Source organism: Uncinocarpus reesii, genomic scaffold, assembly GCF_000003515.1.
Source record: "Uncinocarpus reesii 1704 scaffold_2 genomic scaffold, whole genome shotgun sequence".
NCBI lineage: Eukaryota > Fungi > Ascomycota > Eurotiomycetes > Onygenales > Onygenaceae > Uncinocarpus > Uncinocarpus reesii.
In genome coordinates, this window is record NW_003052499.1 from 3,443,876 (window position 1) to 3,471,804 (window position 27,929).

At 48.9% G+C, this 27,929-nt stretch overlaps 9 protein-coding genes across 9 annotated transcripts; 4 read left to right on the forward strand and 5 right to left on the reverse strand.

Moving 5' to 3' along the window:
• Positions 1 to 220: 220 nt before the first annotated feature.
• On the forward strand, positions 221 to 1,888 carry UREG_04159 (serine/threonine-protein kinase PAK 1; the record flags this gene model as incomplete). The annotated part of the gene is made up of 3 exons (XM_002544596.1): positions 221 to 1,273; positions 1,326 to 1,425; positions 1,476 to 1,888. The coding sequence occupies 3 exons, from the start codon at positions 221 to 223 to the stop codon at positions 1,886 to 1,888; spliced, it is 1,566 nt and encodes a 521-aa protein (XP_002544642.1).
• A 280-nt stretch (positions 1,889 to 2,168) lies between these two features.
• On the reverse strand, positions 2,169 to 4,847 carry UREG_04160 (uncharacterized protein; the record flags this gene model as incomplete). Its single annotated transcript, XM_002544597.1, has 5 exons — positions 2,169 to 2,247; positions 2,520 to 2,580; positions 2,937 to 3,635; positions 3,755 to 4,631; positions 4,710 to 4,847. 5 exons carry the CDS (start codon positions 4,845 to 4,847, stop codon positions 2,169 to 2,171), a joined length of 1,854 nt encoding a protein of 617 aa, XP_002544643.1.
• A 321-nt stretch (positions 4,848 to 5,168) lies between these two features.
• UREG_04161 (glycyl-tRNA synthetase) lies at positions 5,169 to 7,216 on the reverse strand (the record flags this gene model as incomplete). Its single annotated transcript, XM_002544598.1, has 3 exons — positions 5,169 to 5,552; positions 5,637 to 6,974; positions 7,013 to 7,216. The coding sequence occupies 3 exons, from the start codon at positions 7,214 to 7,216 to the stop codon at positions 5,169 to 5,171; spliced, it is 1,926 nt and encodes a 641-aa protein (XP_002544644.1).
• Positions 7,217 to 7,595: 379 nt separating this feature from the next.
• Positions 7,596 to 8,855, forward strand: UREG_04162 (uncharacterized protein; the record flags this gene model as incomplete). The annotated part of the gene is made up of 1 exon (XM_002544599.1): positions 7,596 to 8,855. One exon carries the CDS (start codon positions 7,596 to 7,598, stop codon positions 8,853 to 8,855), a length of 1,260 nt encoding a protein of 419 aa, XP_002544645.1.
• Positions 8,856 to 9,323: 468 nt separating this feature from the next.
• Positions 9,324 to 11,441, forward strand: UREG_04163 (uncharacterized protein; the record flags this gene model as incomplete). The annotated part of the gene is made up of 4 exons (XM_002544600.1): positions 9,324 to 10,225; positions 10,771 to 10,851; positions 10,923 to 11,199; positions 11,262 to 11,441. 4 exons carry the CDS (start codon positions 9,324 to 9,326, stop codon positions 11,439 to 11,441), a joined length of 1,440 nt encoding a protein of 479 aa, XP_002544646.1.
• A 989-nt stretch (positions 11,442 to 12,430) lies between these two features.
• Positions 12,431 to 13,772, reverse strand: UREG_04164 (squalene synthetase; the record flags this gene model as incomplete). The annotated part of the gene is made up of 3 exons (XM_002544601.1): positions 12,431 to 12,457; positions 12,512 to 13,326; positions 13,424 to 13,772. The coding sequence occupies 3 exons, from the start codon at positions 13,770 to 13,772 to the stop codon at positions 12,431 to 12,433; spliced, it is 1,191 nt and encodes a 396-aa protein (XP_002544647.1).
• Positions 13,773 to 16,592: 2,820 nt separating this feature from the next.
• On the forward strand, positions 16,593 to 17,940 carry UREG_04165 (uncharacterized protein; the record flags this gene model as incomplete). The annotated part of the gene is made up of 3 exons (XM_002544602.1): positions 16,593 to 16,768; positions 16,856 to 17,693; positions 17,932 to 17,940. 3 exons carry the CDS (start codon positions 16,593 to 16,595, stop codon positions 17,938 to 17,940), a joined length of 1,023 nt encoding a protein of 340 aa, XP_002544648.1.
• Positions 17,941 to 21,188: 3,248 nt separating this feature from the next.
• On the reverse strand, positions 21,189 to 22,070 carry UREG_04166 (serine/threonine-protein kinase hal4; the record flags this gene model as incomplete). The annotated part of the gene is made up of 1 exon (XM_002544603.1): positions 21,189 to 22,070. The coding sequence occupies one exon, from the start codon at positions 22,068 to 22,070 to the stop codon at positions 21,189 to 21,191; it is 882 nt and encodes a 293-aa protein (XP_002544649.1).
• Positions 22,071 to 26,661: 4,591 nt separating this feature from the next.
• Positions 26,662 to 27,449, reverse strand: UREG_04167 (uncharacterized protein; the record flags this gene model as incomplete). Its single annotated transcript, XM_002544604.1, has 5 exons — positions 26,662 to 26,679; positions 26,749 to 26,837; positions 26,898 to 27,043; positions 27,131 to 27,344; positions 27,413 to 27,449. The coding sequence occupies 5 exons, from the start codon at positions 27,447 to 27,449 to the stop codon at positions 26,662 to 26,664; spliced, it is 504 nt and encodes a 167-aa protein (XP_002544650.1).
• Between the last annotated feature and the right edge of the window lie 480 nt (positions 27,450 to 27,929).

Genomic DNA, 27,929 nt, shown 5'->3' on the forward strand with positions numbered 1-27,929 from the left:
ATTATCAAGGTATGGGCTCTACATATGCACCCAGTCAGTCTGTAGCGCGCAGTCAGGTCATACCTCTCCTGGGCAGCGTCCGGTAATGCAGCGCACCGACACAAGCCAATCTCAGCGACAGTACGGTGAGATGTCGACTACCTCTTCTCCAGGATCACTTCGTAAAGCCTCAGATGCCGATCGCACCTACCCAGGTTATCAACAGGAACGCCCCAAAGAGATGCCGGACCCGGAGCAGCGACGTCGCATGGATGAAGAGGCTCGTCGTATTCGGGAAATGCAACGGCAGCGCGAAGAAGAACAGAACCGCCGGGAACAAGAAGCTTACAATGCTTCGCTCCCTAAAACACGCACGCCTATTGCACAGCAGGAACTAGGTGGATATGGAGGTGGTCGAAGTGAACCGCCCAACAATCGCTTTAACCCATCCCGCCCGGCCCCAAGCATTCCTACTGACCGGAGTCGTCAGCAGCCTCCGGGATCTCTAAGACAAATAACTCCGCAACGGCCTGCACCATCTACTCCCAAGTCTGGTACAACGATGCACGGTACACGGACTGCAGAAACCAATAATATCCAAGGATCGCTTCGGGCAGCTCCACGGCCAGACCAGTCCCGTCAGCCAGGACAAGATCGATATTCCCCCGAGAAGCGACCAAACCTCAATTCTCCAGGCCAACCTCCAAGCCGTCTTCCAGCACCTGTACAGCCGGTTAAGCCTCTCAATATTGCAAACAAAACAACTGGTGCCCAAACAAAAGCCATTCCTGATGGTGTTCGTCAAGCAGAAGCTACTCTGAACAAGAAAGCTGAGCCCCGTCACAAGGACATTCGAATGTCTACTATGTCAGAAGGTGAAGTTATGGAGAGACTCAAGCAAGTTGTATCCAAGGATAACCCAAGTGAATCATATAGTAAACAGCGTAAGATTGGTCAGGGTGCCTCGGGATCTGTATATGTGGCTCGAATTAAGGAGACAGCTACATCACCCGTCGCGCGTGAACTATATCGCACACATGGCCCGCGAGCCCAAGTTGCCATCAAGCAAATGGATCTCAAGAGCCAACCACGCAAGGAGCTCATTGTCAATGAGATCATTGTGATGAAGGACAGCCAGCACCCCAACATCGTGAATTTCCTGGATTCATTTCTGCAGGAACAAAACAATGAGCTTTGGGTTGTGATGGAATATATGGAAGGCGGTGCGTTAACTGATGTGATTGAAAATAACCCCGTTATTCAAGAAGATCAGATTGCAACAATTTGTTTCGAGGTGAGTCAGAACCCATCATCCGCAATTTAATAGGTTCTAATTATGATCGCAGACTTGCAAGGGGCTTGCACATTTGCACAGCCAGTCAATTATACATCGTGACATCAAGAGTGATAATGTTCTGCTTGACCGTGTTGGGAATGTGAAAATTAGTATGTTTTGGTTCTCGTTGTACTTTGTTATGGTGCTAACAATTGCCTAGCCGACTTTGGTTTTTGTGCTAAGCTCACCGAATCAAAAAGCAAGCGAGCAACGATGGTGGGAACGCCATACTGGATGGCTCCAGAGGTCGTTAAACAAAAGGAGTACGGGCCACGAGTCGATATCTGGTCCCTCGGTATCATGGCAATTGAGATGATTGAGTCGGAACCACCGTATTTGAACGAAGAACCCCTGAAGGCACTATATCTAATTGCCACCAATGGAACCCCGCGTCTTAAGAAACCAGAAAAACTGAGCAAGGATCTGAAGTCTTTCCTTAGCGTCTGCCTCTGTGTCGATGTGCGGAGCCGTGCTTCTTCTGACGAGCTACTGCAGCACGAGTTTCTCAAAAACGGTTGCAGTTTGGCTAGCCTTGCAGAGTTGCTGAGGTTTAAGAAGAATTCGGCTCAGTAGTTGGCAAAATCGCTGTTTCGTGATGCATTTCCCACCTTGGTGTTATCAAATCGGTTTACCGACTTTCGGATTTCCAAACGTTTGAAGGTGCAATCCCAATTTCATCTCTGGCGGTGGCATTTTCAGCTTGATATACCATATTGCATAGCCTCTCTTTTTAATGAGTTGGTTTATTTATGTTGCATCCCTCCTCTGGGTCGCTACACATGTACGTCCTCCGTCCTTCCCGCCGACTTGTCATCACCTCCAAGCCTGCATTTTTGTTTATTTCCCCTACAATCTATATTCCACTCACGGTTTTCAGGTTTCCATTGTTAACTTGCCCTGTTAATTTGCCATTCTCGCCGGCGCTAACAATCCTACCCAACAGGCGTTTCCGGATTCAGTTTGTACTTAAAGAAAACGCATGTCAACGACGCATCAGTCAGTTCTTGTTTATGAATGCCCCATGGCTTAAGTTCCACATGATTTTTCTCCTGACCTGCGGCACGGAAATTTTCAAAACGATCTGCCACCCCCCCATATTTATTTCTCCCCATGACTGATGTCTCTCAATGCCCAAATCATTTCTTCCAATTTTTAGTCAGTTTGACTCGTATTTGATGCCTAGGGTTCGCTTAGTTTCACTTACCTTTCTTCTTTGCACGCTCTTGGATTCTTTTCTGGAGTTTTAGATGTAGCATTGACTGCATCTAGGAAGGTCAAGCATAGGGAAGCCACGCTGGTCACCGCCAAAAATACTACTTTTTTTCCCTCATTATAATATTTCATGGTATTTTAGACGGTTCAGATTCAAGTACTCAAAAATGCAGAAAATAACTTAGCAGGCACACAGCCTTTCTTAGCAAAAGTTCATTGAGTTTGTAATTGCAATTGAATCGCCTGGTTTATAAGAGACACAAGTAAAATAGTTAAAGTAAATCCGATAGAAGTAAAGGCAAATGTAATGACGCCAAGGTCTGTATAGCTATACTCTGTACCCAATTCCACGGAGGACATCAAAGCATGGCTCTTCCCACGAATCCAGCCAATTCGCCAAAAAACACACCTCTCAGGATGGCCTCTCCCTCTTCAGCAGCCCAGTGTCCATAGTCAGCCAGTTTGGTTTTCCATGCTTCCCGCTCTTCATGCGGTAGATCCTCCCATTTCCTACCCTCCTGGTTTTGTCCGTCGCCCTTGTGTTCATGAACTCTGACATGATCGCCATGATCCTGAATGAACAAGGTCTGGGAATCGTCTTTTGAAGAAAGGAAATCTCGAAGTGGTGGAGTGGGTGTTTGAATTACGGGAGTCTCAGTGGCCTGAGTTACAGTCGACGCCGTAGAGGTTCGTAGGGAATATATACGCTGCTGCCCAGGGCGTCCGTCTTCAAACATGTACGGCCTTGCGATCAGATCGCGCAGACGAGGATGTAGCCATTCTTTCGCGCCAAGGGTAGGAGGAACCCCGCCGCGGATTTCGGTGAAGGCCTGGAGGCAGAAAGCCCCCAATCCAACCACAATCACAGCCATGATGATGCTGAATAGATTTTGGAGTATCTCCGATGGACCTGGCGTGACGAGGACGTAGCGGGGGCGTTTTGAACCCGTTGGGTATGGCGAGAGAGGTAGAGTATGTTCGACGACAGTGTTGCCAACACTGACAGAGGCGAGTTTGATATACTGAGGTTTAACGTCTGCTGTAACCGGGTGAGAAGGTGGGATGAAATTGGAGAATGCGATCCTGGTCATCGAGAAAGGATGTAAATCTCGAAAGGGTAAGGTAGTGGTAGATTTTTCCCAAATGTTCGTTCGGGAGAATAGTCAAGAGTGAAAAGCTCGACGGATTGGTCATTGCCAGACACGGCAACGACATATTGCCGTTCACCCTTGGATGACTGTGGGAGACGACAGACATCCAATCCAACACCAATCTTCATGGATGAGTGAAGACGCCGTCTCCTAGTAACGGAACCCCGAGATCCCTTTAGGGTGAGAACTGCCACTTCACATCCTGACCGATTGGCCGAATTCTGCAAAAAAGCAAACGAAGTGGGTGAGAGGAACCGTACGGCGCGAATTTTCGGCTTCCTTCCACCTTCAGGTGGAACTGTATATATGCATTCAATCTGCAAATTTTCTGCCTTTTTCGATGCCGACACATCACACATATATAACGAGGGACCATTGGAATACACAAGCCTAAAATTTCCCTCATTATCGACATCCAAGATGTCTAGATCTTCGGCCTCTTCCTGGTTCCCAAGCGTCACCCGTCCAATGACGTCGGACTCTTGTGGAGTTGAAGTATTCGCATTGAATACGACGATTTCGCCCTGCGGTGCAAGTCCAGTTGCTATTGCCGCGATTCGAGGTGAATTGCTCCCTTTCCAAGGAGACAATCTCAAGATCCTCTGGTAAGCCTCTTGATCTTTCTTGTCCTTAACAGCCCGGGTTCTAAACAACGACGCTCGTGATAACGGTGTAGTTTGGGGCGCTTTTTCCGATTTGGACAAAGTATCATGATCGACAATAGAGCTGTCAGCCGTTGGTTTTACACGTGGGACGTTCAGCTTGAAGGACCGTAAATGTTCATTGTTGTTCTGCTTCTGCTCCGCTTGCGAGCTATTGATTCCTGTGAAAGCCACGAGGGATTCATGGCTTGATTGAGCAATGCCCAGTGACATGACAGAATCTTCATCTCTGGATAGTCCAACCTCAACGAGTTCTGTGATTTTATTAGGGTGCGCGGTGTTTAAAAGGGACTAGAAATGATTTCTAGGAGTTAGTGAATGAGCGCGTCCACAACCGAATCCACTGCGTTGGAGGCCGAGCGCACGTACAATTTTGTTCCCGACACCACTGCGTCCTTCACCGCCTCCTCCAGCAACAAGAAGAAGGCCATTGTTTTGGGGATCAAAGTCGGCAGCGAAAAGTGGGCATGAGAGGGTGATCTTCGAGGAAGAAACAGGCGGCGCCATGGATTGGTGAATAGGCCAACAACACAAGGAAAGGCCAGGGGTTAAGGAAAGCAAGTATTTTCCCTCTGTAGTTAGAAATTTATAGCCAGAGACAAGAAAGGAGAAGGCTTCAATTCTAGGATGAAATCATGGATGGGATTGTTGATGCCAGCAAGTTGATTTTGGCAAAATAGTTTGCTGGACGTCATTCACCAGAAGCATGTGACTGGGCACCAAACCATCCATATTTACTACACAGGACTACACAAAAGCGTTGGGATATTCACATTGCCAACTGTTATATTGGTTCTATTCAGAAAGAAATGGGTCTATCACTCATAGTTATTCCACCTCTTGTCCGAGAAATTCTGGAAGTCGTTTCCTCACATCCTCCCATGTCTCGTCGCCTTCTACCAGCGATTTAACTGCTTTGCAAATCTCGTCTTCGCTAGCACGGACCTGCTTCATGCTATCCCTGTCTCGCAAAGTGAATGTGTTGTCTTTAACAGATTGGAAATCGACAGTGATGCCGAAAGGTGTTCCAAGTTCGTCATTTCTAGCATAGCGTTTCCCGATACTTGCGGAGCTATCATCCACACGGTTGGAGACGCCCATACGGCGAAGTTTGAGCGTCAGTTGCCTAACAAGTGGCTGGAAGGATGAATGACTGGACAGGGGAACAAGGAGGACTTTTGTTGGCGCTACGATTGGAGGGAACGATAATACCTGCCACAAGTGTTAGATGGCTTGACTCCAACGGAAACACTGATCAAAGGAAGATTTTGCTGAATATAGGGTGGGGATACTTACTCCGCGAGCTTCGTCTCCTTCTCTTGACCAGTAAGTCTGCTCCATCAGACAATACAAAATTCTTCCAATGCCAAAAGAGGGCTCAATGACGTTAGGCGTGTATTCACGAACGTTTTCCACTCGAGTACGCTTTTCAATTTGAATAAGGTCTTTACCAAGTTCGACCTTTCCATCGTTGACATTTTCCACCTCAACGGAGATCTTCCCGTCCTTGGTGAGATCCAAGGCGAGCTTTTCACGAAGCTCCTGAGATAAGGCATCGATGGCAGCTTCAACTGTCTTTCCATCTTTCTTGAAGCGTGGGCCGAACTTTTTCCTGTCGATATCAATTTGCCATTCTTCAATACGAAGCGGCTCCGCTCGGGTTTCTCTAACGACCAAAGGAGCACCAGTCTTCTTCTTGTGAACACTGAGATCATACGCGCTGCGATCGGCACAGCCAACGCATTCAATCCAGCCATAGCTAGTGAGCAGTTCAGCATCCCAACAGTCGGTAGCGTAGTGTGCCATTTCGTTTGCCATGTGTTGCCGCATGCGAACCTTAGATTGGTCAATGCCGATCTTCATGAGGAACATGTAAATGCGAGCAAGGAAATAGCCAAGGGTCTCGTTGTCTACCAAGCCAGTGGAGACGGCCTTTCCGATCGTCATGCGAATGGGCTTTGTGCTTCCAGAGAGCTGGACTTCTCGGCTCAGAAAAGATAGCTCCGTATTTTCGACCTCATGGAAACGAGGGTGTTTCTTGCCACCCTCAGGGTCAACGAAATGTTCAATCTCAGCCATCAAGAACTCGCGCACTCGCAGAAGGCCGGAACGGGGCGAGATTTCGTTGCGGAAGGATTTACCAATGGACGCAGAAGCAAATGGCATTGACTGCTGGTTAAAATCCAGCAGCTTTTGGAAGTTAAGGAACTGCCCTTGCGCGGTTTCAGGCCGGAGGTACCCAGGGATATGTCCGCTGGGGCCAATGGCAGTTTGGAACATCAGATTGAAGGACACTGGGGGAAGAACATCACCACCAGTCACAGGATTCTTGATATTGTGTTTGATAATAAGAGCACCGAGTTCCTCGCCATTGTAGTTATCGATCTGTGCAAGAATTTCTTCATATTCCGTGACCACTGCATCATCGAGCTTGACTGCCTTTGTCTCCTTGGCCTTCTTTTTCTTTTTCGCCTCCTTTTCTTCGTCAACCTGCACCTTTTCTCCCCGCGCTTCCTTGTCGCCCTTCAATCGCGACTCCAATACTTCCTCGACCAGATGGTCTGCTCGGAAGATTTCGCCGGTCTTGGGATCTTTGCACATCCAGTCTGCAAACTTGTCCACGTGCCCACTTGTCTTCAAACATCATGTGGAGTCAGCATTGAGCAGTCTACCTCAAGCATGTCTTCTTCTAGCACAAAATGCTTTCTCCAAATGTCCACAATATTCGCCTGCAGAGCGCATCCCGGCGGACCGTAATCGAAGAGACCAGATACCCCGCCGTAAATGTCGAAGGAAGGAGTGTAGAACAGCCGTCTCCGGAGCATAGAGTCCAAGACGGATCTGTCTAAAGGCTGACCAGTTTTTGTGGTAGCCATGGTTTTGAGAGCTAGCGGTTTAATCGACGATTTCGCTCGGAGGGTGGGATTGGTGGAAAAGTGCCTAATTGCGGGCGATTTGAGTCGAGAGAGAAAAGAAAAGAGCCGTAAAGGGGGAATCTGGTTCATTCACGGCCTTTGATGGCGACGGGCACCGGGATTGAGCGTGGAGGCGGGGAGCGAAAGAGAGTCGAGATGGCGGAGGGGTCAAGACTCAAGAGTCACTTTTTTGATGCTGCGAAACAGTTTGAGTCAAATGAGCGCATCGGCAAAACGATCATCCGGGAGCTAGTTGCTTTTCCGCCGAAAAAAAAATAGCGAGATATCAAATTCCCTATAGAGCAATGAAGTTGAATCAGCTCACAGGCTCTTCTCTGAAATGCCGTCCAAAAAAGCCAAGCAGACCCCGCTGGGGGCGCTGGAAAGCAAGCCGGCCAACAAGTTGAAGCGACAGATGCTTCACATCAAGCGAAAACAGACCAAAGACAAGCTATCGCGAGAGGAACGATTCGCCCGGAAGAAGGAAGAAGCTAAAAATCCCAGGCTAAAGGCAGAGCGACTGAAGCGCAATATACCGTTGACCCTAGAGCGGAAGAGAACATGGGATGATGTGGGTAGTGACGTGGAGGACGGGCTGGGTCTGGCCTTTGATGTGGAAAGAATAAAACGGAGGAAACAGGAAGAAGAGGAATCAGAACAGGCTACAGCCGATGCGGAACCTTCAGAGGGACTCGAGGATAACGGGGAGCAGGATGAAGTGGACAGCATGCTTGATTCGGATAGCGACAACGACGAAGATCGAAAGCGTGAGCCCAAGAAATCGAAATTACGCTCTGCAACAGAGCGTGCTACAAGTCCGACGCAATCTACGAGAAGTACAAATCTCGATTTAACGCCAGAATCTCTGGCTGCCAAATTCCCTAGCTTATTCCCAGACGAAGCGCCGCCCGCCCCGAAAATCCTCATCACCACGTCGCTCAATTCTACCCTACACAGCCAAGCAGCCATCCTGACCGAATTCTTCCCCAACAGCATTTATATCCGCCGTTCCGCTCACCGTTATAGCCACAAGTTCTCAGTCAGAGAAATTGCCAAGTTCGCTGCGAATAGGGATTATACTGCAGTGGTGGTCGTCGAGGAGGATCAGAAACGAGTGTCCGGACTGACAGTGGTGCATTTGCCAGTGGGACCGACCTTCCACTTCTCCGTGAGCAATTGGATTGAGGGCAAGAAACTCCCTGGTCACGGAAACCCTACAGGCCACTGGCCAGAATTGATCCTGAACAACTTTCGAACTCCGCTAGGCTTACTCACGGCCCACCTATTTCGCACCCTTTTCCCACCCCAACCGGACCTGATTGGGCGGCAGGTTGTCACATTGCACAACCAGCGAGATTACATCTTTGTACGAAGACACCGATATGTATTCCGGGACAAGAGGGAGACGGAGAAGAGCGTCGTGGATGCCGACGGCAATGAAATCAAAGGCGTCGAAGGCATCCGCGCCGGCCTACAGGAGCTGGGCCCACGATTCACGCTGAAACTGAGACGCGTAGACAAAGGGATACAGAGGAGTAGCGGGCAGGAATGGGAATGGAAAGGTCGCATGGAGAAACAGCGGACAAAGTTCCAGATATAAGGCCTATGTTTGTTTATCTTTTCTATTCGCATACGATACCAAGCTCGATATTCGCCCACGAATGGTCAACCGTTCAATTATTATTTTCTCCCAGCGAAGCTGTGTCCCATATGCTGCTCTCTCACACCATGCATTCACTTTATCTTGGGTCACTCGCCCTAACAAACTAAAGGCGCCACGGTCACGGAAAGGGGTCGCATGTGGGCCACCACCCGATACAACCATGCCATCTAGCAGACATTGCACAAAAGGTCCCAATAATCGAGTATGATCACTACTGACCCAGATTCAGGGAAGTTGCGGGGTTGTGGAGATGATCCAGAATTTTACGCTGATCGCGAGAGAAACGCATCGTCAGTGTATAACCCGCATCGTGAGGATTTAAGGAAGCTTCCCCCTCATGCATGCCCTCAAATCATTCCATGGTCTGAGACTATAGACAAAGATCTCGGAACGACAATATCAGCCATGTCTACCACAACTACTACCTCGACTGAAACTGGGGCGGCTCCTTATCTTACGGCTCTGCGACGAGATGGCTTCGTCTTGATTCCGGGCCTCATTTCGCCAGAGCAAATTGCTACACTCCGCCGCGCAGCCGCAAAAGCAACCCACCTGGCACGCCATGGCCAATGGCCACACATTCGGACTGTCCCGAAGCAATTCCCTCCCTTTCCAACCACGCCGCCTCCAGCTTCTGAAGGTGGGATATGGGGAGTTCAGCACCTACTGCACCCAGACATGCCCGGACGAACCGATTTCGCCAATCTATACTTTTCCCCAAAAGTTCTAGATATCGTCGAGGAGCTTGTCGGCCTCAAGGGAAAGCCGCCCTCTGAGGTTGAACCGTTGACCATGGAGCTCTTCAACCTCTTAGTCTCCCCAACCTGCAGAGAGTTTGCTCTACGCTGGCACCGTGACGATATTCCCACTCCACCAACGCTCCCGCCGGAAGAAGAATTAGCACAGCTCCAGGCCAAATCTCCCGCCGACCGACCCCAATCTCACGCTCAGTACAATATTGCTTTATACCCCGACTCTTCACTTATCGTTGTCCCCGGTTCTCATCTTCGCGCACGCACACAAGCCGAGCGTGATGCGGATCCGTTTGAACCGGACATGCCGGGTCAACAGGTTGTAACCCTGCAACCTGGAGATGCAGTCTTTTATGACAGCAATATCTTTCACAGGGGCGTGTACAAGGGCACTGAGATCCCAGCCCACGAGAGTGATGAAGTTGAAGGGATTCGAATGACTCTTCATGGCAGCGTTGGTTTAGCAGAGCCGGTGGAGGAGGGTAAGAAAGGTGTTAGGGCGACGGTGGTCTTGCAGCATGGCGTGGGTGGATGGGTAGGAAGGGACGATTCCAGGTTTGATGGGCTGGGACCGAGAGCAGAATCGATGAGGCAGCGGTTGATTGAGATGGGCACGGGAGACGGAGTGGGATATGCGCTGGAGGGTTGAGGCGCTGGCGAATCCTTTGATGAAGCAGAGAGGTGTATCGTCTTCGGGGAGAGGCGTTTCTAATCAAGAGTTGCGGCGGCTTTCGCCCTCTCTCTTTCCTTTTTCCCAAGAGAATGCAGCCTAAACCGTCCCATGCTTTTTGAAGAATAGAGTCCTATGCATCTCACTCACTGCTCGCAAGTTACAAACTATCAAGTTGTTGGCCGGAAACGCGAGCCGAGCCTCCGGGGTCACAACATGTGTGGGAGTGCATACATAAATAGTCAACAGCTCATCCCTCCTCACTTCAATCCATCACCACCTCCACAACCATACTGGAATGCATCCAAACACTGGAACCCCAAGCTGCCTGTGATGATGCTAAGCAACAATGTTAATCTTTATTAACTGCTTTCCATAACTTCCAAGGCTAAAGCATTGTCGTTACTCTCTTGTTTTGTTGCAATACTAGGATGGATAAGCAACCCGTTTTCTACCGCATGCCCGAGGAACTCCTCACACAAATAGTTGATAACATCATACAGCACCACGAGTATGTGTCCTATCACTGCATCCCATTGACTCTTTCATACACGCTCGACCCCATCGCTAAATCCTTGGCAGTGAAGTGACATTGTTCGCCCAGCTGAAAGCCATGCGGCTAGCATGCCCGCAGTTCGCCTATCTGGCTCGTCTGCAAGCATATCTATTCCGTCGCGTTCGAGTCAGGGCGACTCCGGAACACGTGCAGGCTCTCAAGAATGCTGAACTTGCTCCGTACGTCAAATCCGTTGGATTAGAGCCTGGACAGTATAATTGGGGAAAGGCCATGGACGCGTTCAGTGAAGCGATCACCGACCGCCAGGCATCCTCGGACAAGGCTGCAAACGCAGATTCTACGGTTTGTGGTGAAAAAGAGTCCTCAAATCAATCTACTAAGAAAGGTTAACTCGGGGCTCGTAGTCTGAGCAGGTTAAACGAAAATTTGACACATCTGTACCCCGTGGTGAAGATATTGAAACCCTCCTCGAAAGTGGTCGTCTTGAGAGTCAGTGGTCAGCTGCAGTGCGGGCATTCCCTAATGCTGACACGTTCCGCCTTGTGTGGCCTGGCGGAAGTTTGCTGATAATGGATATGGGGTGACAAAAAAATGCTTTCTTGATCCTTGTGGTAATGCCCATATTCTTATGAACTGCTGGAGTTGTGTTACGTTGATATTTAGTGGCTTCTTTATCAATATGATTGAGAGTATGTGCGCTGCTTCTTCAAGCTCCTAATGGTGTACGTAAAGTTATGAATTCACTAAGTTTTAGGGGAGATTAACAGCAGAATCAGGCTGATATCAACCATCATAAAACTCATCATGAGCAGCAAATAAGACATATTGTGAGTTACCAGTGGCAACCAGGTGCGTCAAGCATCCAAAGGATGTTTGCAGTTGTGATTCAGAGAACAAATTGACAAATGGTTGTTCCAGGCTCCAATTCACCATTATTTCCAATGTGAGGATTATCAAGAATAAGCACAGTGAAATGCTCCTATATTTCACACTTAGCCAGCTGATCAAGCCAGAGTACTCTGCATGACCGTTGACACCATTATGGCCTGGAGTGTGTACAGGAGTACCTCCTCAACCATCACTACTGGTTCACCGTTCTGATTTACTTCATTATCATTGTCGAACTAACTCTGCAGTACAATTATCTTGCCTCGCTTGTTCTACGTTGCCTGTGAAGTGCTAGGAGTTATGGGACATTCAGATTGGCTCAGCCAGCGATGCCGCTATTGATCGCGGCTTATAGTGAGCTCTTGGGCCTTTCATTTTCCCACACAATCTATATATCAGAAGGGGTTCGCTTCGAGTGTGGATAGCTTTGACACCGATATAACTTAGGCACCTTGGGTAGGTGGAAAGATGACCATTTCGCGTTCTTCTATGTTGCAGCGGACAGGAGAATTATATTATATCAATAGTAAATGTATGATCCGTCTTAGCAATACAGAGGCAGCTAACTTTACAAATCCTTGCTCCCACGGGTCCTCTCAATTTCGACGTAGTAGTCAAAGTCTGGGTGCAACATTATTACAGTCATATTATACATATTCCAGGGTGAGAAAAGCTTGCTTGTACTTCATCTCTGAAACCAGCTGGCGCCAGCCTATCGTGTTCATTAGTTAGCCTTATATTCCAAGCTTGACTGAGATAAGCTTACCATCACCGCTGCGATGACACCAAGCATCGCAACCCCCATGTATATCACACCCTTCCTCGCCTCCGCCTTCTGCGCCTTTCGTTTTGCTTCTTCTGGGAAATTAACCTCAAAGAAACGCTCAATCTTGCCGCAGGTGATGTCGATATCGAGGAAATGGGGGTCACTGGGGTTGTTCTTCCGACGGATCCTCGTAGCATACCGACTGAACACTTTGCAGACTTGTTGAAAATCCTGCGTTGATTCGAGCATGATCTGGCAGGCTGAGCCTCTTGACAGTTTGACGTTCCGGTCGAAGACTGCTGGATTTTGAAAGCACAGTTCAAGCGTCGCAATCGCCATTGTTTGTGGAATGGCGACAAAATTGAAGGTTGACTGTTCCCTGACACCTGCCATGTACTGTAAACATTGGGCTGCCCTGGTCAGTGCCATGAGCACTATCTCGCTGCTGCATTGCAGCGCCTTCTCCCGGTTTTGCGGCAGGAAGAGGTCGCTGAAGTTTTGCACGTACTTGGACCAGGCTTCCTTTGGCCAAAAGTACCGCTTCGAGTCATAATCTTCCCGAATGTCGCGGATAATGTTGGTTTGCTGTAGGAGCTGACCCATTGACTCCATTAGCTCCGGTTTGTGCGTGAGGAGGGCTGGGTCCACGAAGTTCGCCTGGACGAACAGCCGGGTTAACCCCTCGCCCACGAGGCCTGCAACGTAGTGACAATACAGCTCGTAGTCCTTGATGGTATTGACACTCAGACCATTGGCATTTCGCTTGCCGTTCTCGCGTAGTCGGCCATGCCATTGCCCATTCTCCTGGCGATGTCCTTGATGATGCTTCTGTATCCCTCCTTGAGCAGATTGAACTCTCTGGAGACGCCATGCGAACCTTGACCAGCACTTCTCAATCCTTCTCATCGGGACCGCTGCCATCGAAGGTCCAGCCCTCGTCGCCAACATGCATGTAGAAGTTGCGTAGTAAGGGCTCTTTCGATTCGATGCCAATCGTCATGTCGTCCTCAATGGTATCGAGACTGCGGAGAACGAGGTAGAAGACAACCACAGGCATAAGGAGCTCCGGATGCAGCTCTTGACAGACAGCTACAAACGACCGCGATGTCAATGCGAGAAAGCGGTAGCATTCTTTCACATTGCGTGACTCCTTTCTCTCGTCCCGCGGATGGACAGGTTTCCGCAACATCATCCATTGGACGATGGCGCGCAGCTCCTGGACGTGGAAGAGGTAGTAGACAGCATCTCTGAGCGACGGCATTTTGGCAGCGAAGGTGCTAAAAGCGACTTGACCGTAATGCTGTATGAAGTTTGGCTCGGCAAGGGCAAAGGGAACTTGATGATCCAGCGCAGCACGGCCTTTGATTTGGCCCCTGTCGGGAGCACAGCCAAAATCCTCATTTCAGCTGAACTTTGCTCTAGCGTGTTTATCGCTAGGCAGACATATTTTCACAGCCAACAAATTGACAGGGGCGGAGGCAAGCAACCGAAGTCCAAGACATTTTTATTGCGACTGGGGTTTCGTAACAGCAACAAGAATGTTGATTATGTCGTGAATCCAAATATAAAAAGTAAGCAGCTAAAATCTTCATTAGTTAGTGACAGTCCAAGCACTCAGAGGGGCGTGTGCACAAACCTGTTTTCTAACTACTGACCTTTGCCATTCCATGTGGAGCAATGGATGATATTGCAAGTCTCAGCAAGTATTGGAGAACTAATGCAGCAGCAGATGGTTCATGAAGGAGGTGGCTCGATGCTAGTTAGGTCAGACTCAGACGCTCTATGACCAGTCAATAAACAGCTTTTTGCTGTTAAATTGTCCCCTCTCTTTCTTCTGCTGATGAGATTCACAGAATCTGCCATGTTTTCATCCTTGGTTGCAGTTCAACAAAGAAGTTGTATGGTCAAAGGTCCTTGTGTCTTTGGACAGAATGGGACAAACAGCAGGCATCTCATGGCAGAAAGGTCTCTGCAAAAATGCTTTGAAACCAGACAATGCTCAGGCCATGATGCAGTCGTTCCCACAAGAAGAATATCCTGAGAAACATGTCCTCATAGAACACCTTCTCCAAGATGGTATTAGCTCACTATGTGTGAATAGTTATTGCTATTATTGTCTAATGGGGACGGTCACACCTTTGGGAGAGGGAAAACCAATTAGTCCATCCAGCTCGCATTGGATGCATTTCCTATACCATTACTGAGCACATACTCAGTTTGTTATAGATATACTGCATCTCATGGCCAGTTCAACATCTCCCTTTGGGATTGCCTCGGAGACCTTTTTATCAGCTAAATCCCCTTAAAGTGGTAGCTTCTGTCCAATGAGGCCCTTGATAAGGAAGAGCATTCTCAGCAGTAAGACAGGCGAGCTTAAAGTAAGTATTGGAGCGGATATGACCTCTGGCCTACGCTGCTACATGTTGATCAGCCAAATTTATCATTTAAGGTATTCAAGGATGCTCTTACGCACCCTTCATTCCCAAAACCCTCAGTCGACTCCCCATGCAAGCGGGCAAGGGGGTCCCATTCATAGGAGTACGCTGGCAGATGGTCCTCATTGGAGAGCCATTCATCATTCCCCTCCAACGCGTCGGCTTGCACCCAGGGCCCGGTTGATAGGCAACAGATTAACTCCCTATCACCCCAAAGACAGACTGGGCAGATGACAGCGGGAAGATAAAAAGGAATCACCGCCAGCAGACCATTGGCGGGGCATGCATGATGACCGTTTTGCTCTCACTTTGCTCTCGAGCTGGGGTGAAAAACGTTCATAGAGGTTGCGGTGCGTGGGCGGTTTCATGGAGAGTGCGTGGAGAGAAGCGAAAGCAATTTTTGAACTGAATATTTCTGAAACAATTCTCTCCTTTTGAGGTGACATGAAGAAGCCATGGCTTATATCAATCTCCGGCCAATGTCAGCGCATGGGCCATCCAATTGATTCAGTGGCCGCTTCGTGGATCGCAGTTAGTTATCCCTGACAGGCCGTGTTCCGCTGACGATATCGGGGAAGACTGACCCGAAGATGTGGGATACCGGTTAACGGTGCTTGGGAATCTGGAACAATCAAATCATAAAATTGGTTCCTGCATGCACCGCTGAGCTGGTTCTGGGGACGTCAAACTCCCGTCTTCCCGGCGGGCTCCAGCTGGGTTTCTGGGACCCGTATAAGGTCAGTTCGCTGTCCCTCACGGGCTCAATCCAACATGCATGCCATCAGCCCAAGGTAGCCAATATGCCGCGTCGCTGCTCAGTCCGTTCCAAGACATCTGTCTTGTCCTCATCCGCGGGAGATGATCCGGGCCCAGGATGCTGCACACCGGCTCCCGTGGAATTAACCACGAACCCTTGGCCGCATCCCTAAACTTCAGCCTAGACACGGACACAAACACGCTGATTGCATGCGGGAGAATCCGTCCGGATTACACTTTCAAGCGTATGTTGGACTAATGCCGCTGCAGCCAGCTAGTGAACGCAAGACGATGCAGGGAAGAGATCCGCGGCGCGCTCAGTCGGATCACCCGCCTGGCTCATTTCATTCGCCCGCGACGGGAAGTCTGTTCAAAGGGGAGAAATAAAAAGCAACTGAGAATCCCCAGGGTTTCTGCGTGCGTTCGACGAGGGTTGCCCGGACTGAGATCCTCGCTCCAAGCGTCAAATCTCGACACCCGCAATTTGGTGCGATCGCCCGTCTCGCTTCGTGATATTAACTAACCTGACGACCATCGAGTTTTGCAGCTTCGTCTCTCGCATCCGTTCCCCCGCCATGGGGCGTGCGTGAGATTGGCAACCAGCTCGACTGCGCTCGATCATCGAGACACCAGCCCGACCTAGTTAACTGGCTATCAGTTACTTATTAGTGACTACGATAATCACGATTGTTTCAAAAGTGTGAGTTCTCCGATTGGACTCTATATCACCACTGTATCAAGCCCTTGGGGTACAGAGGTGCGTTTGCATTCCTATTCCGGGCTTTTCGTCTCCGATCCTGTTGCTCTGCTTGAACCGCCATACTGATGAGTTTCTCCTTCGGCTACTTAGATTCATTAATGAAACTACTTAAAACTTCCTCAGTCATGTTATGGACGAAGCAAGCTCTAGTGCAGCAAACAACTCCATTCGACAGGCATCCATCACGAATATGGCGGCAAAGTCCCACACCAACGGTCAGATTGTTGAACAACGGGGCCAGCAATGTTCCGATTGCTCCCATGTTGGCTCTTCTGGATTGAATGAAGATGATACGGGACAAGTCGGGTTAGTTCAATATTCTTAGCCGTTTGACACTGCAACAATTTTATAGTTGGACCATCTTGATGCCGCCTCTTGCTTATGGTTGCATAGGTCCACCAAATCGCTGTCCGAAGATGCCATTAAATATGTCTTTGAGAATGGCCGTCGCTACTGCAACGACACCTACTGTTTACCCAACGATGAAATTGAACAAACCCGCCAAAGCATCCTGCATCAGCTTTACCTCTGCGCCTTAGACGGCGAACTGACTCCATATCCCCTGCCTGATTCTCTCTCCCGTGTGCTGGACCTGGGTGCCGGCTCCGGTGATTGGGCAATTGCCATTGGCGAGGAATACCCAGATGTCGAAGTTATAGCCACTGATATTAGCCTTTTTGATCCGCAGTCTGTCAGCATTGCTCCGCCAAACGTATATTTCCAAATAGACGACGCCGACGGCAAATGGACCTTCCACGAGCCATTCGATTTTATCCATATACGAGACCTCTCCCGGGCCATCTCTGACTGGCCCACCCTTTATCAACAGGCTTTTGAGCACCTGCAGCCTGGCGGTTTCATCCAAATCTCAGATGGAAACCTGTCCGCGAATTCATTACCTCCAAACTCATATTTTAACATATTTATATCAGCAATCCGCTCCGCCACCGAAGTGGCGGGGTATATCCCAGAATTAGAACATCTTCGACCCAGCGCGTTGGCCGCTGCGGGGTTTGAGAACATCCGCACCTACGACATCGAGGTGCCTATCGGAACATGGCCGACTGAGCCAAAAAGGAAAACAATGGGGAAAATGGCTCTTATCGTGTTATTGGAGGGCTTGGAAGCCATGAGCCTTCGCCTTCTTACCAAATATATTGGATGGACGGCGGAAGACGTCCTGGATTTATGTGAGAAAGTCAAAATGGAGATTGTGAATTGTGAAGGAGCGGTAAGCACGGCGAGAATCGTTGTGGCTCAGAAGCCTCGAGGGGAGGAATGAGGCTCGCTTGAAGCCTACCATCTACTTCCTTTTGATTTATCACCCTTATCATCTATCTATTTTGCATCTTGGCGCTTGGACCCTAATTTTGTCAACATTACGGAGTACAAAAATTTCGATTCTATGGATATCCGGATACTCTACTCCAATTCTAGCAAAGATATTCCCTATGTCGACTAACAAACAGCCTGGGTGACGCCACAGTGAAACCCTGATAAAACATTTCCTACATCCAACAGCCACCAATCCCCTCAATATACCTCCAAAAAGGGGATCACTCCCTTTTGGCAACGCACTCGTCGCCCTAGTCGGATTTCTGAGGCACTGTCGCACCAGCGGTTCGGACATTGGGGACAAAAAAGCATTTCTTCAGTGGCTGTGATTGGCTGCCGTTCGACCGGAATCACCCTGCGGTTTGCCATGTATTTCTGCATGCATGCGTTGGTCCAACCAGCTGGAATTAAAACCGTGGATGTTGCTTCCGGAATTCCGAACCTGGATTTCATTCCTTTTGGTCATGGACAGGCATACAATCTCTGGTGCTGTAACTAATCATTCATGGGACCTGTCGAACAGTCGTCCATGCCATATATACCCCTTACAAATACCATATTTCCCGTCGAACTGAGTGGAGGCAACATCTGGTCCATCGTCAAACTTCTTTTGGATTATCATCCTGGCCAGGCATTCCGAGAAGAAAAATACGAACAGGATTTCAACAGGATTTGGAATCGAGGGCGTGCATGCGCTCTCATTTCTTGAGTTGGATTAGCTGTTAATAGTTGCTAAGACGCTTTTATCGACCAAAGGTTGTGATCAGACATGATTCTCCGTGGAATTAAAAATCATTCATCAGCGGTAGTTATACCATCAGTTCTATGCAAACAGGAAAACTAATCGACAATCATCGGTGTTTGTAATTTCCAGCATCGTCCCCGCATATTCTTCATATTGCATCCCAAGGCCAGGCAATGACTTCGAGTAGTCAACAAGAGAAAATGAAAATAAAAAAGTCGGACAATATGGTTCTATCATCACATTGAAAAGGACAGTCACAACGGGGACATCGGCTGTACTTACCTGGACAAAAGACTCCAAATATATTTTCTCCGGTGTTTATACGGACCACCGGCGTAGTTAACCCTCCCGAAACCACCTGAGCCGCCGGCATGGCTGCAAGGGATGATATTTGCTGGGTTGCTCTGGAGATATCTTTTATTTCACTTTCTATTCTTAGGCTGGCAAGACAGTCCATCGCATGAAGTACTCATTGTTCATCCTGAGTTCGCCAACTTTTTGTCGCCCACTTGTTTGTTGCATTACAAACAGGCGTTTGCTGGGAGAAGGTGGGATAAGATGTGCAAAGATGTTAAGTGATAGTTGATGCACTCTGTCTCAGAGGGATTACTATAAAAACAAGCCAGTCATCAATCTGATCAGATCACTGTGCTTGTTTAATTCAACAATTTTGACTTAGCTGTACACACAATCACATACTGATACTCCTCCCGCTCCCTGACACTCTCACTGATTGCTCAGATAACAGGGTGCCTCAATTGGAAGCATCTATCTGTCCAATCCTTCGTCCTCCAGAAGCTGATTTCCTTATCAGATTTGTGGATGTGATATAGTCAATAGGCTAGTTTTTCTAGCACACATATTTCTTAAGTAGAGCTCGCAATTCCTCAAGCCTCTCTAGCTTGTGTCTGGTGACTAAACTAGGATTATGTGGTATCCAGGGTATGGCTTGGTGAAGGAGGCCGAAGAGAATGGAACCGAATCCACAGTCTACTCACCTGGTGATAAACACAGGGTATGGACTTGCTTTTGACGTTCCTGTTGATCGGCTTTGTGACTTTCAATGGACTTATCTTCTGGTCATTAAATAGGGATTTGCTGCCTCTCCTTTTTTTTTCCTTTGTTTTGAGAAGGGATCAATCATTTCAGCAATTAGAGCCATTTCTTGCTGGTACCCAAAAATATTGTGCACTGATACCCAGTTGCCAAAATGAAGCTTTGGCAAATAAAATATCTCGCTAGAGTGTTTTGATGTATATGACCCTTGTACCCCCAGATTTCAGAGGATGTTTTCTGGTCGATGGGAAGCATGGGAAGACCTGCGTTATATTCTGGCCATAGAGAGCAAGGGACTTCGGTCCAAAAACACGTTTCATCTGATATTCCCCAGTACGACACATCTTCGCCTCAAACACCAACAGAAGCGTCCGCCCGAAAAAATCTCTATAGCAAAACCTTCCAAGAAAGAAAAAAAGTCATCAACAGTCCACGTATCATACATACTTATTTGACCCATCAAGTCATACTCAAGCAATGAGTTCTCAGCCACTCTATATGGTCAAAACCCCACGGAAATGCTCGCTCAGCAGAAATCAAAGCACAAACAAGGGACAAAAAGGCTCGGCAACTAAGATGTTAGTACACCCATAAGGGCGAAAATGGTTTATAACCAGCAAAATCTCCGGAGGAAAATAACCAAAAATACAAAAACGCCAGCTTGCAGACCCGCAAGTGTACTGTGTAACCATTTTGGGTATATGGTTTGTACAGCAACATGAAGAGAGAGTGTACTTTCATTCTTACATGAAGAATGTGAAAGCTGAACAAAAGCGTCTTGGTATCCAAGCCTTGTAGGGAAGCGAAAAAGAAACATCAAAGGCGTCATGTCGTCATTGAGAAGGGAAAGATGGTTTTACAGTGCCTGAAAAGAAAAGAAACGGTTCGGGGAATCTAAGAAAAGTCGTTTCATGGTCGTAACAAGAGAAACGGTATATACAGTTGGAAAAAAAAAGAGTTAAAGCCAAACATAATGAGAATTATGCCACCGGCCCAAAGAGGGCAGCAGTCCTCCCATATTGGAAAAACTACATTGAGGCTAAAAAGAGGTCTAAACTAACAAAGCCGAACTACAAAAGAACGACTGCAGCCAAGACCACTCCCAGCCCCAACTGACGCGTATCCAGTAGATGACCTGTGGGAGCCTGAACGGACAAACGGCGTGGATGCTACCACAGCGCAAGTGGACTGGGGATGACGAATGTAGGAGAGTCGTAAGATGTCGTTGAGGAACCAAACACGTTAAAGGATGTCGAAGCTAAGGCGAGACTAGACAATCTTGGGTAAGCTGAGAGCCAAAACAAGGATACCTCTGCGCAAGGAATGCGCATCAGTATGGCGACCGATTTTGAACTCCAGGTATAGAGCTTTTTGGGTGGCAAACAAAGGCAAGGGCAAAAGTCATCAGAGTGTATATCTGTGCAGAAGTTGGCGAGTCTTGTCAAAACCCTTCTTCGCCAGCTTTGCAGAGTTTGATCTCGCGGACCCATTCGGATTTCAAAACCTGTGAAGCCGTAATGCGGCGACCTGGGTTTGGATCGAGGATGGAGTAGATCACATTACGGCATCGGGCCTATATAAAGGTAACGGTCAGCGATGGGCTTTCAGATTTGACTTCAGCGGTAAGAGATTGGGAGGACATGCCCGATGCAACGTTTCAATTGGAGCATAACCATCTTCATCTCGTCGACCTTCTAAATACCGCTCATAAAACTCATCTTCATCCTTCTGTGCAACCCTCCAAAGGTGTCGGCCAGTGCGCATCGCCATGTAGATGACACCAGTAGCCCATACATCTACCGCTCGAGGATCGAATTCCTTATCAGTGTATTCTTCAGGCGAAATGTACGGTGCAGATCCACACAGCCCGGCTGTCATGTGCGCTTCTTTTTCCCAAGCCATTCGAAAGCACTCCCCATTACCAAAATCCGTGATTTTTAGAGCACCGTGCGTGGTCAGCAATAGGTTTTCTGGTTTGAGATCACGATGGGCGACACCCATCTCATGCATGTACTCGACGCCTCGCATGAGTTGTTTGAAATAACAATCGGCCTCTCCAACTTCAAGCTTGCCAGCTGCCAAGATCAAAGTGTAAAGGTCTCCGCCAGCACAATACTCCATGACTTCGCAATAGTCACCTTTCGAATCCTGCATTAAATCCAACGTATGGATGATATTGGGATGACGAAGGGACGAAGAGATACAGAATTCGGAAGTCAAGCGCTTTTGGTATTTCTTGGCGGTCTCCTGAGGGCGACGCCGAAACTCCTTGACGGCGTAGAGTTGCTCTACCCTAGAGTCTTTTGGGTCCACCTTGTGGGAGATCCGGACGATCCCAAAGGCACCACGGCCAACGATCTCTTGGCACTTGCCGTACTTGTCGACCAAAGAAGCCGTGGTGTTCGGGCCGCCCTTCTTGTCCGCGGCCATTTTGTCTCGCTCTGTTTTCAGCTGATCCACCCACGTCGACATCAGAGACAGCTGTTGGTCTTCGACATGGTCCTCTTTCTTTTTGCCTCCGCCCAACATATCGCGCAGCATACTTGAGAGTTTTTCTTGTCGTTTAGCACTCTTCAAGTAGTGAACATGGGTCCCATCCGGGAGCACATCAAACCGTTTCAAAGGTGGAACCGGCTCTTTGCCGTGCTTTTTATCCTCCGCTTTCTTATCGCCTTGCTGCTTTGGCGGAGGCTTTATGTTGGCGTTCTTGTCGACTCCGTTGGTGGCGGGCGTCGATTTCGACGAGGATTTGCTTTGGATCGTTGCATCGGAGGCCGCCTCTTTCAGGCTTTCCGCCTCCTTGTGCACCGTTTTCCCCGTTTGGGAGAACATGCGAGAGAAGGGATTCGGCATCTTTGTTTTGGGAGGCTTCTGCGGGAGAGTAGCACCATTTGCTGGGAGGTGCGTACCCTCCAACATTCGTGTTATCTGCTCGCCATCAGGAGGCTGTGAGTTGTGCGAGGCTGTAGATCGTGAGGAGGACTTCGATAACGGGGTAGGTGAATTCATGTGCGTAGGAATATGAGATGGTTTCGTCCTAAGTGAGCCAACAGCAGTCCCTTGGCCGAGTTTTCAGGCAAAAGGGATCAATCGCAGGGTCTCACTCGACAAGCACGGAGAGGATAATCGGTGCAGGGGAGACAACAGCACGGGGCGCGATACTGAGGTGGCCGCCTGCGCGAGGAATGAGCAGGTGAGAGGGAGCTGAATTAGGTAACCGCCTCTAGGAGGCACGGGATGCCCACAAATGGGACGAAACCCGGGGGTCTGTATCAGAGTAGCGACGACAAAACGGTCGGGGATCCTGGGAAACTGATGAGATTACAGATGATCTCGTCAGTTTTCTCCAGGTGGAACAGGTAGAAAATGAGATGATGAATCAGGCAAAACAGAGAAATTGACGAGCAAGAGGGAAAATTCGGGGCGGCGAGCGATCTGAAATAATTGCGGTCTGTTTAGTCAGGCGATGCAGGAAGATGGCCGAAGCTTCGGTGTGGCAGAAAAAGTCAAAGGCGGTGGCCTGTTCAGTCAGGGAGGGGCTTGGTGTACGGTACGGTTGGGGACGGTTATAATACGTCCTGGTCGCTGAAATGTGAAAGATATTAACTCTAACGATTGGTTTTGGTGGCACGAAGCTTTCAACGCCATCAGAGGGAACACGGCCATCAGCTGGCATCAGAAGCGTAGGGGTCCTTGGGAACTGTTAGCTTAGGGGGGATGTTGTGCTTATTATATACTCCTTTCTACTCTTGAAGTGCAGATACAGACATCGTTACAACAGCCAAACAAGTTCTCTCGAAATCTGATGATGTCAGAGACAAGGCCAAGCTTCTCCGTCCACTTCACGGGTGGGCTAATTCTTCAGTTGTATTTCTGGCGTATCCAGTTGTACCTGATATCGTTCCATGGAACTCGCTGCCACCTTCAACTTCGATATCATGGAAATTCCATCAATAATAACAAGAGCAAGGGGAAGACCGACAAGGAACCCGGGCGAATCGCTCTAGAAAGGACCCTGTTCATACCCCGCATCCGCGAAACTTATTCTCTCCCGTCAAGCCACTTGACATGACAGCAAGCGCCTCATCAACCCTTCCAAAACCCACTAGAGAGCTGTGCATCTTTTTAGAAGTGTTCGCGCATCTTGGCTTCAGGCTTGTGTTCAAGGCCATAAGACTCTTCCAGCCCTCGTCTCTTCACCAGGGCAGCCCGAGAGATTGCTCGGGAGGACGGCGAGCTTTCTCTCGCCCTTGGTCGTTGTGAAGGAAATACAGAAGTTACCCCAAGCTGAGAAATCATTCCTGCCAAGTGACACTGTTCTGTAGAAGCCCATTTCTCATTGGCCAGGATAGGATCAATCGTGAGAGCACGGAGCATTCAACGCAGGCTGATCCACCAGCTAGCCTAGGAGAACTGACTAACGACGACATTGGCAGGGTACGGAATCATGCCCCCGTGGGATACCCGAAAAGATGCTCAACTCGGTATTTCTCACTCCACGGTGTTTCCGGAGCAGCTGATGTAGCCATGAGCAGTAACTAGTGCCTATTGCGAGATGTCAAACCGAACCAGGCGTCCGTACATATGCAGCTTTTACGGGGAGCTGGCATCGGGGTAACCCCTCTTCCTTGTGCAGCGACAAGCCTGGAGGAGATACATGTTACAAAACAGGCAATCCACCTCACCAAGCGTCAAGCCAATCCCGTGCGACTCCTGTCGTGTCCGTCAAGTTTGACTGTTGAAAGGGCGGTATCGTTCGGATGCTCCATCTTGTTCGAAAAATATCACAAAAATTAGCCGCAATAAGCCTCTTCTTCTCTGTTTCCCCATCCCTCGGCCCAGGGAACGAAACTCAAGCTGGACGACTAGTATCAGAATAGACACTGACCATGTGGTCTCTTCATCGGGCAGCGTTGCGAGAAGAACGACTTCGGGATCTCAAAGAATCTGTAAAGATCAACTAGACACAGTTTCCAGGCCAGCATGCATGCCTGCGATTCTCTCTCCAGGTGTCGTGCAGGTCGATCGTCTCACTCCCAAACTGTTTTCCAGAGCCATTAGGATATTCACGGTACTGTTTGGCCTTTTCTGATTGGACTAGGTGGACCAAAATTCGTTCCCTTTCCTAGGATTTTATTGAAATTCCGGCTCTTGCAACGGCAATCGTTCCGCCGTTTAACGCATACCTGACCAAGTGACAGGGTACAGAGGATTTTCCCGGAAGGAAAACGCGATATTAGTAACTCGATCAAAAGAAGTCCCGGGGAGTAAATGCGGTGAGCAACTGTCATGGCTTCCAAGCAATGGAAGCTTGGTTGCAGTGGCTGTGCAAACTGATTTTAGAATCGAGCTAACAAAGCATAAGGTGCAGCTGCAGGGCAGGGGATCATTCCGCGCGGTTGGGGTTGCTACGCTCTGATTTGCCAGGGCTGCACTATCCATCATGCCCTTTTGAGGGAAAAAAAAGAACGCGTTGTGGGGGACAACGAGACTCTGGATGTTCAGCCCGGCGGCCGTATTACTTTCGGTGTATGGGCCCGTTCTTTACGGAACCAAAGTTACACGCTGACACGTAGTTACTGACGACGCTGGAGGAAAGTTACCACATCTTGGAGACAAACTATTTTTGTTCCCATTAATATTCGATCTGCTTCAGCATAGCGAACGGAGCAACTCCTGGCGACTGGAAATCGATTGTTGTCTTACGTTGGCTGGGCCAATTCAACAGGCTGTTGGCCCAATGCAGTTAAAGCCTCACAACTCTGGCTAAACTCAGCATGCCGAAAAGACCGTTGATAATGCTGGTGCAACTGGCTGATGATGACACCTCGATGATCTTCACGCGAAGCTGCAATGAGTCAGTCAATGATCACCAAACTCTTGAATACCGCGGCTTCTCGTTTGACATCCAAGACCACCACTACTGAACATGCTTTCACAGAAGCCATATTAACACCCTACCAGGTCCAAAAGGGTTACATTTATTGGCATCATTTCTCTCACCAGCTCAGGCCTCTTCAGCCGAATGATATAAAATCCATTAGTCAGTAAATAAATACGGAGTCGGGAACATCGCAATCCCTTGACATTTCACGATAATAGCCACACAGGGCCCATGCTCCCTCGATCGCCAAGGAGGATTTGGCAGCAAACGCCACACTTGCCCTACAAGCAAAACCATCAATCAAGGCGGCCAATTGAGCACGCATTTCGTCATTTTACGGCTTCGGTTGGAATTTAAGCACATGAATGAGTCAAGTCAAGCATTTTTGCCCAGAAACAGTTGCGAAATCGGTGAAATGATGGTTGCAACCTTCTTGCGTTCGAATTCAATTGACTTGTTTGCCTTGACGTGGTCAAGCCACAGTAACCTACAATCCCTGGTTCCTCTCAGCTGTCATCGATCACGATAACGGGGCCAATCTGGGGCTTGACCCATGTATCTCCAGACGTGAGTCTGTCTGATTCGGGGGCCCGTTTTGGCTAAGATCAGTGTCATGCACCTTCTATCACTGTGCCACATCATCCTGTGGGGACCAGCCACAGTTTCGAAAACCTAGCCCTAATCCGGATATTAATTTGCTCGAACATCTGCAGCATTGTCCGCGCCTTATCAAAGGCCATGTAGCCGGCAGCCAGACCCGGGTCTAGACTCAGAGAGTTGCGTCGGGCAGGGCACACAAATGAACCAAATCTGTGCTGGGAACACGCTGTTTGTGGGCTTCGGACCTCTGAGAAATTGACATGGGGCTCTTCTCCCTCCCTTTAGTGGGATTGTCGTAATCTCCCTTCCCGCCAGTATGCGTTTCGCCGGGACTTCTTCGGTTTCGTTTCCAATTGTTCAAGTGACACACCGGAGTAGGCTTCACAGTCTAGGCCAAGACAGCCATGGGCGGCCCTTGTAATGTGAAATGCACCCTGAAGGGGTATTTCTTAAGGCGACCTTGGCATCCCAAATCGTATTGCGTAGTAGGGCTGACCTGTGCCAATGAGACGATGTCGGAACCGGAAGACGACTCCTCAATATACGCACGTGATAACTGGTCGTGCCGAGAGACCCAGTTTACGATAAGACCCGAGTCTAGCGAGCGTCAGTCCCTTGAGTTAACGCCAGCCGGATATATCCCGGGAGGGTGGTGATGAAACATACCACGAACTGTTCTAGAGATTCCTCGAAGAGCTCGTTATTTACACCGAGGCCACCCGGATGTTCAATAGGGGATAGTGGATTTTTGACAACTATACTCCGTAACGCTAATTAGCATGCGAGGGAGGTGAAGAGCGGGGATAAACACGAACCATATTCGACGTAGAGATTGACATATATCTGATGCAGCGCTAGGCGCATATTACTGGACTTGATATCAGTCAGCATAATGAACTTGATGTTGGTTGGCGTCTCGTAATAATGCAGCTTGTATTGGCTCGTGCGGTAGCAGAGAAAGCTGCAAGGTGGTGGTCAGTCAACGTTCCGAATTCCCAGACGGATGTCTCCGCATCCCGTCAAGCTTGCAATGCATCTTTTCTCTCACTTGTCATCATCGCCGCCAAGTTTCCGAACCATATTCCGTAGGGAAAATACAGTCCCGAAAATGAGTTTCGCGTCGTCCTCGGCGCTCAGGTGTCCTCCCGGTGTACTTTTTGACACGCCATTATTGAGGGGCGCGGCGTCCGATGCGGGGCGGGAGGTTTTGCCATGGAAGGATGTCGGACGGGGAAGCCAGAGACGCTTGTAGATGCATTCAGCTGTCGAGGACGAACCCGTTAGCGAGCCCACTGTTAGGATGCGATATTGGTCTCTTTGTCAAACTTACCATGTCGATCGAAAATATAAAATGAATAAACAACCATTTTTCCAAGTGTATGAGCTCCTCACCAGTTTCACAGAAAGGTGTGGTTAAAGGAGTTTCTACGTTTGCCCAGCCAACTGTTTGCTGTCGAGGTTGATGTTCGTGATGTTGAGCGGTCTAACGATGCCAAGATATCAAGGTCACTAACTAGTTCTCAAAACCATCACTCTTGGGTCAATAGGCCCACAACAACTCTCCTGCACACTGATCCAGATTGTTGTGGGCGAAATACAAAGTAAGCCTGGCGGAAATACCATTCCCAGGTTGCGGGTGATAGTCCCGAACCAGAGCACTCAGAGCATGAAGCTTGTGCGCGGTAATTGCCGGGACAGGGTTCGCCATCCCTCGCAATTGAGACTCTGCCTGATCGGCCCAGTGGCCAATGAATCTGCTCAGCAAAAGCATTTCTTATCAATAATGAAGCAGGACTGGAAATACCACACACATGAGAATGGCCATGATCACGGGATGCTGGGACAAA